Here is a 14670-nt window from a genome sequence, read left to right on the forward strand (position 1 = left end):
AAGAAATATTTAAAGAGATGGTGTATTTGTAGTGCAACAATAAGTACCTTAGTTTACTTCAAATATGTAAGTAAAAATAAATTATATAAATTAAATGAGAACGGGCAGATGGGGTAGTCCTTTTAAATGCATCACCTTTTTCAAAAAAGTCTGGTTATTAGTATTTTTTGCCTCTACATTTAAAAGTACTACTTTCAAAGAACTATTGTGCACAATGAAATGCGGTATACAGATGTATTTAATATTATCATTATCATATCAACATATTAGAACCTTAACATTTAAACTTACCACCGTAAAACTAATATAACCATTTTCTCCTGAATTGAAAACTAACTCATTTGGAAGTTTAAGCATTTTTAAAAACAGGACTTACTGGTATAGAGATTTTTTTCAAATTACAGTCCTTTTCCAGGAGCTCATATACATATTTCGTGATGATCTAGGTAGGGGGGGAAAAAACACATTAAGATGTAATGTCATCCATTATCAAAACCCACATGAATTATTATGTTATTACTCTGAATGAGTTTCTATCTTTGAATGTTTTCCCTCCAGTTTTATTGAGAAATAATTGACATCCATCTCTGTAAGTTTAAGGCATTACAGCATGATGGTTTCATCTACATATACTGTGAGATGATTACGACAGGTTCAGCTAACCTCCAACTTCTCATGTAGATAAAACAAAAAGAAAATAAAGAACAAAAATTTTAAAAAGGAAAAAAACTTTCTCCTTGTGATGAGAACCCTTAGGATTTATTCTCTTAAAAACTCCTCTATGTATCCGACATAGTGATCATGTTGTACACTACATCCCTAGTATTTACTTATTTCATAACTGAAAAGTTTTGATACTAAATTTGGAGACTTCTTACTGATTACCTGTGATGGCATACTTCTTGCTGCTGTGTGAATAACTGTGAACCTTAATACTAAAATTTAGGGCCACTTAATATAAACTCACAAAAATATACAAGGACTTTCTGCTTTTCAAGGCAATACTCTGCTTTTTTCAGTGTTTCTAGAACCTATTTCCCTACAATTTCCATATAGGAATAGTATCTGATTTGTATTTCCATATAGGAATTTGTATCTTGACTAAATTCTAACACCTCTTTTGTATTTACTGAATCAAAAAGTAAAAGGTCAGAGGTATTCTAAACAAAAAAAAAGGAAAATTATTCCAGAAAAATCTGGCACCAGTTAGTATTATTGTTTGCAGCAGGCAGAAACACAGTTCCCCAAAGATGTCCACACTCTAACTCCTGGAACCTATTCATATTTTATGTTACATGGTAAAAGGAACTTTGCAGATATGATTAAGGTGAAGGACCAGAGATGGGGAGATTTTCCTGGATTATCCAAATTGGCCCAATCTAATCCTTTAACTCCTTAAAAGTGGAAGATCATAGAAGAAGAAAGGGATGTAAAGTGAAAAGACCTTGAATGGTCATTGCTGGTTTTGAAGTTGGAGGAAGGAGACCATAAACCAAATGTGGTGGCTTCTAAAAGGCACGATAACCTTTAAACAGCCAGTAAGAAAACAAGACCTCAGTTCTGTATTTACAAGGAACTGAATTCTGCCAACAACTCAAATAAGCAGTAAGTGGATTCTCTCCTAGAGCCTCCAAAAAAGAATATAGCCTGTGCATACCTTGGTTTCAGTCTGGTGACAATCATACTGAACCTCTGACCTACAGAAGTAGGAGGTAGTATATTTGTGTGGTTTTAAGCCATTGAATTTACAGTAATTTGTTACTGCAAAACTAGAAAGCTAATGTACTATTTCTATGAAGAACAGGAAAGAGAATGAGGAAAGAGATGCTGAGTAAAAGCAATGATTTAATAGATTTCAATGGTCATTTTAAGGAGTGTCGTTCCCTCAAAAAAAAAAAATCTTTAATCATCTATGCACAATATCTCAGAGGATAATTTTAGCAGCAACATAATTAAAAGTCAAATTTTATGAAGCAAAATAAGAAGATGATTTTTTTTTTTTTTTAGAAAATTAAGATGTCAATTGCTTTGGTGCTGTATTCTGTAATCTAAAACAGACTATCCTGCTTTCTTGAAGGAGGTCAAAATCCTTTCTTCTATGTATATCTATTAATTCATTTTGAAAGAGTATAGTAGATGCATGCTAGAACATCGCTTCCTTGACTAATAATGATAATTTCAAATGCTACAACACTCACTACACTAGAATGAGGCAGTAATTAATAGTTACTAATCAAATAGTATTCCCATATCTTAATGTAGTAGTTAAAATTATGTTCATTATACTGTTACCTGAAGGCAGCAGTGTTGTAAACTGAAAAAAATAAACTAAAAATATGTAGGGTCAGACAAAAGTATGTATGAAGTCATATAATGCTCTGTCACTTCAAGAAAAATAACTAAATGAGATTAGCTAAAATGAGTAGCTTATAATTTCCAAAAATTTCCTATTACCTATGAATAACAAAAAATCCTTACATTGAAAGCAATAATAAAACCAATTAAACTTAGTTCAAACCCAAATGACTTCTACCACTAAGCAAAATACTTCAGAGATGTAATTTGAGAATTCAATAATTAAACTATTTCAGCAGTTCATACCTTGTCAATATGAAATACAATATTACAATTAATTCTCAACTTTCCTCTACACCATAATATAAAACAATTCAAACACTAGCTTAAGAATTAAAAACAGTAGGGGTACAGCCTTAAAGACAGAGTCTCCAAACTTTCGTGAATTTTATTTCTAGGAGTCCTACTAAGTTCTCTCTGTGAAGACTAGAGAAAAATCCCTTTCTGCTTCTAGCAGTGGTAAGGGAAAAGTAATCATTTAAAAATATTCTAGACCTTTCTGTCTTCCTTAATAAGGCCTGCCCATAAGAGAAACTATTTTACCAGAGCCTAATTGACATGAGGGAAGGGAAATGCCCAATTCAGTCTCCCTAAAAGACTGAGACCTAATGAAGAATAGAATATTTCCTCCCACACCTCACTACATGATCCTCAAATCTGTAGTGTTCCTATAAAATAACAGGGAGTTATAGCTAAAGAACTGTAGGAGTCACACCCTATTTAAGGTCTCTAGGAAAACTCAAAGAAGGAAGATAGAAACTAAGCAGAGGAAATTTTAGCCTTGGACACGAAAGCTATATAGCAAATAGAAAACACAACCTAACTCTTAGCCAGATGAACATAAAACTTCAAACTAATGATCCACCTACCAAAGTTCCTTTTACCCAAAACAGCATGCCCAGGTTTCAACAAAAAATAACCAGCCATAATAACAGACAAAAAGAAACAGTCTGAAGACATAAATCGAGCATCAGAACCAGACTCAGGGCAGAAAATTTGGAATTATCAGACTTAGAATTTAAAACAACTATGATTACATGCTGAAGAATTTACTGGAAAAAGTGGGCAATATAAAAGAATAGGTAAATATGTAAGCAGAGAGATGGAAACTCTATGAAAGAATTAAAAAGAAATGCTAAATAAAAAACACATAACAAAAATAAAGAATGCCTTTTATGCACTCATCAATAAATTGGACATGGCTGAGGGGAAAAAAAAAAAAAAAGAATCAGAGTTTCCAGATATGTCAATAGACACTTCCAAAACAAAAATGTAAAGAGAAAAAAAAACAATGAAAAAGTGGAACAGTTTATGTGAGTGGGACAATTGTAACAGGTTTAACATATGTATAATGGGAATACCCGAAGGAGGATAAAAAGAAAGGAATAAAAGAACTATGTGAAGTAAAATAATGGCTCAGAACCCAAAGTTAATGACAGACACAAAACTACAGATTCAGGTAGTATAGAGAACTCCAAAAAAGATAAGTACCAAAAACAATAACTAGTTTTATCATATTAAAACTGCACAAAACCAAATACAAAGAAAGTATCGGGAAAGAAGGTGCACCAGGGACAAGGGGGATTTGGAGAAGTGGGGAATGTGGGGGAATTTAGCTAGAGAAGAAAAAGGATAAGAATTACATCACACTTCTCTTAGAAACAATGTAAGCAAGAGGACTGAAATATTGAGTGTTGAAAGAAAAAAACCCATCAATCTAAAATTCTGTATCCAATAAAATCATGCTTCAAAAATGAAAGAGAAATAGACTTTCTCAGACAAAAAAAAATTGAGGGAATTTTTTTGCAAGTAGAACTGCCTTGCAAAACACACTATAAGAAATTATTCAGAGGGAAAGAAAATTATATAGGTCAGAATGTACCTAAAGAAAGGAATAGTATGAGAGAAAGAACCAATAAAGGTAAAATATACTTTTTAAAATTTTCTTATTCTTAATTGATCTAACAGATAACAGTTTGTGCAAAATAACAGCTAGAATGTATTTTGTGATTATAGCTTATAGAAAAGTAAAATGAACGACAGCAAGGTTATTAGTTACGGGAGACAGAAACTGAGAACACTCTGTTATAAATACTGGCACTACCTGTGAAACAGTATGCTGTTACTTGAAAGGAACAGCAGAAAGAAAAAAATTACTACTGACAATTTTCCTGGATTTCTTTTAATTCCTAAGAAGAAGCCAGATATACAAAAATAAAACCACCATGGAAAAGATAGAAAAATAATTTTAAGACTATATATTCATGAAATTGATTGTTGGCTACCAAGAGAATAATGCTTTCTAAGGAATTAGAGTCTAACTTTTTCTAGCTCAGGGCTAATTGATCTAGAAACTAAACAAAGTTTTAACAAAGTGAGGAGGAATGATCAAAGAAATAGGCCACAGAAGGAAGGAAAATGAAGTCTGATATACACTCTCAATGAGGTACTTCCAACAGAAAAGATATGTTCACTCTGCAATAAATTTACCTTAGAGACTTATTGAGCAATTGCTGTGTGTTTATAATGTATCTCATACATTTCAGCTTTATTTCTGATCCTTAAACAAGAAGTGAACACTGGTACCCTTTACCACTACAAAAGCACTAAAATTATTCTGGTGGCGTGGGGGAGTACAGTGGGTGACACTAAGAAGCTACCCAGAATACATTTCAGACCCTTTTGGAACTGGATTTAAGAAATTAAGTGAGATGATAAACATATACGACAAGAGATATGACTGGTTAAAAGAGAATTAATATAAATAAGTGAAAATATAAAGTTCACTTTACTAAATTGTAAAGCTTCCGTTCTTTCTTACTCTGAAGAAAATCCTCTCATTAGCAATAAACTAAATTTGGCCTGATTGACTCACAGCAATAACAATTTTTATTTCACAACTTTATTAAAAATATAAGATAAAAACTTGTCTATTGGGCTTATTAGAAGAGTAAGAACTTCAGCCCAAAACACAAAACGACAAACCTCATAAATTGTTAGTCATATATACCCCTAAAGAGAATAACTAAATGTTAAGAGTATCCTGATTTGAGGTGCAAAGGTAAATAAAATGAACTGAAAGAAAAATTCTGAAAGATTTAACTATATCTCTGCCTCCTGCAATCAAAGAAAACATCAGAAAATAGACTCCATGGGTTACCTACCTGAATTATGAATTAATAAAATTTGAATTTTAAAATGTTTTAAAAGGAACAGCTTTTAAAGAGCCTTAGGCTAATCAACCTGGTAAAAATCTAGTTCTAAATGACAGAATGAAATTAAATGATTTTTACAGTAAAGCAACGGTTTACTCTCAGTTCCTACTTAACATAATAATGTACATGGTATTTTTATTAAATAGATATTTATAGAACAGTTGAAAACAGCTTAGTTCTACCTAAGCATCTCCTTTTAATATTATTCATTTAATTAGAAAGCTCTGATTTCACAAATAAGTCAAGAGAAGTCAGTGTAGAAGTGTGACTTATAAATGTATCACAAATGTAAAAAAAGTTTGATATTATGAGGTTTTACCATATTGGAAGTTTGACAATATTTTGGAGAGAGTTTTGCTTTTAACACAATCCATTCTAAATTATATCTATTATGTGTTGTTCAGTTCCACTTCACTTATTAATAAAAATAACACTTAAGAAGCTCCAAGGTGGGGATGTTTTGAGCAAGATGGCAGTGGACTAGGAGGACCCTAGGCTCGTCTAGTCCCACAAACACAACTAGATAACTATCAAATCCTCCTAAACACCCCAGAAATCGACCTGAAGATTAACAGAGCAAACTCCACAATTAAACGGAGAAAAGAGGCCACAATGAAGATGTGTGTTCATCAAAAGAAAAACAAAAAAAATTTTTTTTTAATTAAGAATAAAAAACTCCATGGTTTTTAATAAATCAGTCTTACTCATTTTGTTTCTAAACAAATAAAGTGCAATTGGTAGGGAATTTTAGCTCTAAGCAATGACTTGACTTAGAACATGTTGTCCCCAAAACAGAAAGTTAGAAATATTCAATGTAACTTTTACTTTTAGGGCTCAACAATGGATAGCTTTATTTGGGCATAAAATTCTAGATCAATAATTATTTTCTCCAGTATTTTCTGGTTTTCATAGTTGCAGTGAAAACTTCTGCTATGGGTCTAACTGAGCTTGTAGGTAATCAGGCTTCATTCTCTGGTTTCTTTTATAATGTTCTCTATATCTTTCATGGACTTCAGATTCACTATCATGTCTAGGTGTGAATTTTGTCTTATTAATCTTCTTGAGGACTCAGTGTTCTTCCTGAATCTTTCACCAATTCAGAATACTACCTCTTTAAGTCTTATTTCCTCTACTTGATTACATTCCTTGAGAATAAAGACTATAGCTTGCACTTGATTATACCTCACACAAAAGTGGGATTAGGTACCCAATAATCTTTTGTTGATTTTTATTTTTCTCTAATTATTCACTACTGAAATAGCAGAAACAAGCCTAAAAAAGAGAGCCTTGTAACCCAGTTGACTACTCATTTATCCTCCCAATTCTTTCTGGGGATTTCTTAGTCTCATAAATTTCAGACTAAAATATTTGATACAATACACATGGTGTTCTCAGATTTTAAGGTGAAAAACAGTAGCTAATATGAACAAGATAGAGTTTAATTTGGGGCATTTTATAATATTTTATTTGCTGTTTATTTGCAAAAATATTGCAGCTAAAATTCAGCATGGCTGATTCCAAATCTAGTTTATGTTGTTTTGAGAGTGACTTTTACCACTAGGTAATTTGAGCATCTGTAGTACTTTTATTGTCAGAAACACTGAATGAAATACTAGTTTCCAGAGTATGCCACTTCTACAGCCCCTCCAGCCTCAACTCCTTCTTAATTACTATCTCTACATCCTCATAGATATAAGATACCTAGTCACTTTATAGTGCTAACTGTAAGAGTGTAATTCAGCATCAGTTTCATGTTACTGGCCTAGGAAGTGGGTAGGAGATTCTTAGCTACCTCTGAGAAAAGTCATCTCCCTTCAGTTTTTGAGGTTGTGGTTTGGTGAATGCACTAAGAGCTTAGTAGAAAGAAATCACCTACAGTTCCCTCCTTTCTAAGGTCTCATTATTCTGTCTTAGGGCTTCACCTGAGCTTTGATTAATTAAAAATTTCTTGATATCAGTATATGCACTTCTATTTGTTGTGTTGTGTGTATCTCATATATTTTAATATGTATTTAAAATTTACAAATACAATAAAACCTTGGTTTGTGAGCATAATTCATTGCGGAAACATGCTTGTAATCCAAAGCACTTGTATATCAAAGTGAATTTCCCCAGAAAAAATAATGGAAACTCAGATGATTCATTCCACAACCCAAAAAATATTCATATAAAAATGATTACAATACTGTAATATAATACAAACTAAAAAAGAAAATACAAAATATACAGAAAAATAAACAAATAACCTGCACTTACCCTTGAGAACCTTTGTGGCTGGTGTGAGGGAAATCAGAGAGAAGAGAGTTATTGTGTAGGATGCCTTTTACTATCACTAATGGATTCACTGCTACCTATTGGCTCGATGGAATCTTTTTCTTTCCTTGCAAGTTTAACAAGGAACCTATCCAATGACACTTGCTTTTGCCTCCTTTTGAGGACCATGGAAACGCAACATTGTATTGATGATTACCCACAATCCCGGAGAGAGAGAGAGAAGAGCCATTGGCTCAGTTGTGATCATGTGACATTCAGCATCACATACTAATTATTGAAAGACATTGACATTCAGCATCACATACTAATTATTGAAAGACATTGCTCGTTTATCTAAAGTTAAAATTATAAATGTTTGCTCGTCTTGCAGAACACATGCAGAACAAGTTACTCGCCATCCAACGTTTTAGTGTATATCCATCCATATAGATAAGATGATATAGGTGTATATCTACATGAGTGTATACACACCCAAGCACATATACATATATATATATATATCTTATTTATTTCGATACTGACCTATCTACAGAGACTAAAAACTAGCAATATACATATGCATGTATATGCACAGACACAAACACATTTGCTGAGAGACTAAGCAATGACAAAGCCACCAAGGCACAGATCTTGGTGTGTGTGTGGTATATTTATGTATGTATACATATGTAAACGTTTTTCTAATAAAAGTAACCAAAGCTCATTGGAGAGAGGGTTGATTCAGAAGCTTGGGCTTTATATGCCATTCTCCATTAGAAGGAACCAAAAATCCTAAGAGAAGAGGTTGATTTGGGGTTTGGTGGACAGAAAATTGAAATCTGAAAAAAAGGGTTTTTTTTGTACCAAAAAGTAGGTTATACTGAAACAGCAATGAATAAATGTTAAAAGAACACAAAAAACTGCTTGACAAGAATCCTTCTGGCCAAATGTGGAATGATTTGGACGTTAGAATGATGACAGCAACAGAGTATGCAGCTCACTGAATAAGAATCTATGAGTCTGTAATAATATAAAGAACTGAATGAATAAAGTAAATAAAAAAAGAAAAAGCTCTTTTTATTATTATTTCTTATTTAGAGAGAGAGAGAGAGAGAGAGAGAGCGAGCATATGCAAGGTGGGGAAAAGGCCAGAGGGAGAGAGAGAATTTTAAGCAGACTCTACACTCACCATGGCGTGTGGAGCCTAATGTGGGTCTTCATCCCACGACCCTGGGATCATAACCTGAGCCGAAATCAAGATTGGACACCCAACCGACTCAGCCACTTAAAAGAAAGCTCTTTTCTTATGTAGAATGCCAACTAACATATATAGGAGAAATCATGGAAATTAAAAAACATCAGTGGATGCTAAAATTAATAGGTCAAAGTTTCATAAAGAAGATAGTCTCAAGTATCTGTCCAAAAAGTACTTATTTACAGAGAGAAAAATGATAATAACATATGGTATGATCTAATAGACATCACGAGTATCAGAGCAACCAAAACAAAAATGTACTCTTTTTTGAAAAATTTGAATATAGTTGGCCTATAATATTAGTATCAGGTGTACAGCACAGTGACTCAACATTTATATATATTTTGAAATGTTCAGCACAATGTCTACTCAACATCTGTCACCGTATAATGTTACTACAATATTACTGACTATATTCATTCATTCAAAATCATGCACTCTTGATATCATACACGCAGGACAAAAAGTCATTTCCAGGGTACTTCTGTCAAAAATGCATAATCTGAATGTAATCATGAGAACACATATGACAGCCTGAACTCTTCAAAAAAATATCAACGTCAAGAAATATAAAGAAAGGCTAAAGAATGATTCCATAGTAAAAGAGAATGAAGGGACATAACAATTAAATGCAGTGTGCAAACCTGGATTTGATCCTGGACTTGAAAATTAGCTATCAAGTACATTATATAACAACTAGCAAAATTTAAACGTGGCCTGTAGACTGCATTATACTGAATCAAAACAAAAAAATTCCCGGGGCGCCTGGGTGGCTCAACTGGTCAAGCATGTGACTTCAGCTCAGGTCATGATCTCACGATTTGTGGGTTCTAGCCTTGCTTGGGGCTCTGTGTTGACAGCTCAGAGCCTGGATCCTGCTTCGGATTCTGTGTCTCCCTCTCTCTCTGTTCCTCCTCTGCTCATGCTCTCTCTGTCTCTCAAAAATAAATAAACTTAAAATAAAAAATTTCCTGATTCTGCTAATTGCACTGTAGTTATCAAGAGAATGTCCTTGTTCTTCAAAAATATACACAAATGTATTACTAGTAAAAGGGCATGATGTTTCCAACTTACTCTCAAATGGTTCAGAAAAATAATTATATAATATATAATATACATGATTCCTTATAATCATGCAACTTTTCTGTAAGTGTGAAATTATATCAAAACACAAAGCTATTTTAAAATTTCCCAAACTGTTCATATTCCTACTTCAGGTGCTACTGACACTGCATCTATTTTCACAAGTATTTCAACTGAAATGTGGCAGATGACAAATAGGATAACAACAATTTGCTTTCATTAAAACATTTTAATTTCTTGAAATGTTATGACAAGACCACAACTATACTATATGGGGATAATTTTCATCCATTACTGCTTGTCAAAATCAAGGACTCAATGGAGTAAGTCGTAGAGTTTGCTAAGTTTGTGCCACTGCTTATCTCCCACCTCAATTTCTAAAATTCTGTTAACTTCCCCCATTATTCTTTAAACTCAATTCAAATGCTGCCTCTTACTTGAAGTTTTCACTTATTCTGCCAATGAACTCTACCATTCTAATGAAATTTAGTGTTCCATTTTGATTATCTCACATTCTCATTTGCCCACTGAAGTGAGCACCTTAAAAGCAAGAATTATAACCTACTCTACTTTATCATAGCATCAACCACAGGGTAGATGAGCAATATAACAACAATGAAAGAATGAAAAATGATTGGTAGTGATTGCAAACATGTGACTCTTCAGTTTGTCAAGAACCATAAGAAATACAGGACAGGTGAAAATCTGCATATAACTCAAAAGCTGAACTGATATTCACCTACTATTGACTGGAAGCCTTACCAATAAATAACACAGTCAGTTAAATAACCCATATTTTGTTATATATATTTTGTATTGTATTCTTACAATAAATTTAGCTAGAGAAGAGAGAATGTTATTAAGGAAATCATAAGGAAGAGAAACTACAATTACAGTACTGTACTGTATTCATTAAACAAAAAAATCTGTGGTGGATTCACACAGTTCAAGACCTGTGTTATTCAAGGGCCAACTGTATTATACTGGGACTCAAAATCATTTAAAATAAAGATCTGACCAGTAAGTCACCTAATGGTTTAGAAAACAACAAAAACTTTTCTCTCCTAATATCCCATTTATCACAACTCTACACTCCTTCCTAGCTCCCTCCTAGGGAGGAAGGAAAAGATGGAGGCAGGGAGGAGTGGAGAGGAGGGAGAGATAGAAGCAGAAGGGATGAGGGAAAAAGGAGGAAGAGAAAGTTTAATATTATTCAATAATGTCAGTTTGGTTAGACCTACAAGGGCTCCTCTCACATCTTTACATTAAAGAGACTATGGATGGCAATGAGTTCTATGGAATGAACTAAAGTATATTTACCTCAGGTGCATATCCTCTTAAGTCATAACTATCTCTTAAATTTCACTAAAACTGTCTTCATCTGATTGCTATTTTTCCTCTTAAAAGCTTTTATACTTCATTGTCAGTGGGCACATTCTAATCTTTAGTCTTTTAAGGTAACTGCTTTTTCAGCATATCTTTGAAATAAAATTCATTTCTCCAACTTTCCATTAGCATTCTCTGGAGTTCTAGTCTGTATGCCCAGCTGTCCTTCATTTAGATTAGCTTCAGCTCAGATGCTCTCACATTTTCCTTTTACCCCTTCTACAGAAGAGTCGTCCTTATTTTCATATTTTCCCCAATAACCGGATTCTTAAATACCTTAAAGAGCAACAGATTTGTAAATGTACCAACTGATACCTCCTCCTAGAGATTTCACGGGCACCTCAAACTGACTATGTTCAAAGTAAATCCATCTATACATATCCAAACTTATTTTCCTCTAGTACATTCATCAACTCCATAAATGGCACCACCATCCACCTAACTGCTCAAGCTGGAAGCCTAGAAATCTTCAGTCCTTCTCCTTCATCCTCTGCTTACAATCAATCAAGTCCCTCAAGCTAAAACTTGAAGACCTCCACATTTCCTCATTCTACTCTCACGATTCTAGTCTAATGTAGTCTACCAAAAGGTATATCCCTTCCTTAATTAGTTCTGTATCTCCCTTCTGCTATACTTAATAACTACTCCCTTCAAATCCTATTTACTGTTAGCAGGCATATTTCTCATTTAAAAATGCAAATCTGGGAGCACTTGGCTGCCTCAGTCAGTAGAGCACATGACTCTTGATTTCGGGGTCCTGGATATGAACCCCACATTGGATGCGGGGCCTACTTAAAAAGAATAAACAAATATTTAAAAATGCAAATCAGATGACTTCCCAGTGCTATTAGTGTAAGACCCCAATCCTTAGATTGTGCAACAACCTGTCTGATCTGGTACTGCCTACTTCTCAAGTTTCATTTACACTACTCTCTTTCCTCATTTTCTGTCTTATGTAGCCACAGGATTCTTCTGAATTCTCAGGATCTTTTCCAAGTCACAACCTTTGCAAACAATGTGGCTTTGCTTGGAATGGTCTTCCTATTCTTTGCTTATTTAGTTTAACATCTTCCTTGCCTGGCCCCCAAACTACCCACACAGGCAAGAATCATGCATTCCTCTTTCCTAACACTTAGATCATTAATGATGTTTTTCCCAAAATATGTCTTTCCCATTAGATTTGGAGCTTTGGAAGAGGAGCAACTACATATATTTGTCTCAGGCTGAATATCTAAAGCCTAACTCATGTAATGGAAACTGAATTATTTTTTGAATCAACAGCAATAATAATAGCAAACACTCAAACTAACACTCACACTAACCTAAGTTCTTTTAATAAATCTTTATTCCTGTAATCCTCACAGGAACTCTATAGAGTAAAGAAGGAAACCAAAGCTTTAAAAAGGTTATGTAAGCTACCCATGGTCACATAGCTAAATAAGTTTTGGAGTCTGTATTCAAACCTACAGAATCTGCCTGCCCTAAAGTCTAGAATCTAGTCTGACTTTGTATGATACACTGCATGTCCTATGTTACAAAGTCAATAAAGATGTTAAGAGAGAGTGTGATGTAAAACTGAAGTTAAAAGGTTTTAGTAATCTAATACCAGCACGCAAGAACAGAAACACAAAAGGATGTTTAAAGTGGTGTAAGTCTCTGTGGCAGGTAAAATAAAAGTAATTTTAATTGTTTAAATTAGACATTCTTTTTTTTTTTATATATTCACTTGGATGTTTTATTTTTTATGGTGATTTTATTTTTTTCCCCTTTTTTAAAGTTAAATTTTTGTTAGTTAGCATACAGTACAATATTGGTGACAGGAACAGAATTAAGCAATTCATCACTTACATACAACACCCAGGGCTCATCACACCAAATGCCATCCTTAGTACCCATCACCCATCCAGTCCATCCCCCACCAACCTCCCTCCATCAACCCTGTTTGTTGTCTGTCTTTTTAGAGTCTCTTATGGTTTGTTTCTCTCTCTTTTCTCCTGCCCCTCCCAACTTCACATATGTTCATCTGTTTTGTTTTTAAATTCCACACATGAGTGAAATCACATGGTATATTAGTCCTTCTCTGATTGACTTATTTCACTTGGCATAATACATTCTAGCTTCATCCAAGTCATTGCAAATGGTAAGATTTCATTTTTTGATGTGTAATACTCCATTGCATACCACATGTTCTTTATCCATTCATCTGATGATGGACATTTGGGCTCTCTCCATAGTTTGGTTATTGTTGATAATGCTGCTATAAACATTGGGGTACATGTACCCCTATGAATCTGTTATTTGTATCTTTTGGGTAAATACCTAACAGTGTAATTGCTAGATCATAGGGTAGTTCTATTTTTAGTTTCTTGAGGAATTTCCATACTGTTCTCCAGAGTGGCTGCACCAGTTTGCATTCCCACCAACAGTGCAAGAGGGTTTCCCTTTCTCATCATCGTCGCCAACACCTATTGTTTCTTGTGTGGAGTCCAGAAAATGAATAGAGAGAAAAAGGAGCAGAAGGTTTATAAGAGCAAATTATAGCTGAAAAATTCCATCGTTTGGTGAAAGACACAGACATCAAAATCCAAGAAGCACAGATAACTCCCATCAAATTCAACAAACCACTTATGAAAGAGACTGAAGAGGACACCAAGAAATAGAAAAACATCCCATGTTCATGGACTGGAAGAACAAACATTGTTAAAATGTTTTATTTGAAGACAAACTGTGGTAAATTAGGGATGCCTATTGTAAACCCTAGGGCAATCAACAGTGAAGTCAAACAAAGTGGCAGAGTTAATAGCCAAAAGGAGGTAAAATGGATTAGTACCCAAAACACAATATATTAAGTTAGATTTATTACTTTATTTTTTATTATTTTTTAATGTTTGTTTACTTGTGAGAGAGACAGAGTGTAAGAAGGGGAAGGGCAGAGCAACAGGAAGACACAGAATCTGAAGCAAGCTCCATGCTCTGAGCTGTCAGCACAGAGCCCGACACGGGGCTCAAAGCCACAAACCATGAGATCATGACCTGAGCTGAATGAAGTCGGACACTTAACCGACTGAGCCACCCAGGTGCCCCTAGAGTTATTACTTTTAGCTAAGGTTTTTCTTAAGATTG

The 14670-nt window shown here is 34.0% G+C and overlaps 1 protein-coding gene across 1 annotated transcript in view; it reads right to left on the minus strand.

Moving 5' to 3' along the window:
• The window catches only part of FAM172A (family with sequence similarity 172 member A), a 424226-nt gene that overhangs the window by 318605 nt on the left and 90951 nt on the right, over positions 1-14670 (minus strand). Inside the window, exon 5 of the mRNA XM_007078915.3 lies at positions 377-442. Coding sequence (XP_007078977.1) covers positions 377-442 — 66 coding nt within the window. The remainder of the gene's footprint in view (positions 1-376; positions 443-14670) is intronic.

This window comes from Panthera tigris, chromosome A1, assembly GCF_018350195.1.
Source record: "Panthera tigris isolate Pti1 chromosome A1, P.tigris_Pti1_mat1.1, whole genome shotgun sequence".
Lineage (NCBI taxonomy): Eukaryota > Metazoa > Chordata > Mammalia > Carnivora > Felidae > Panthera > Panthera tigris.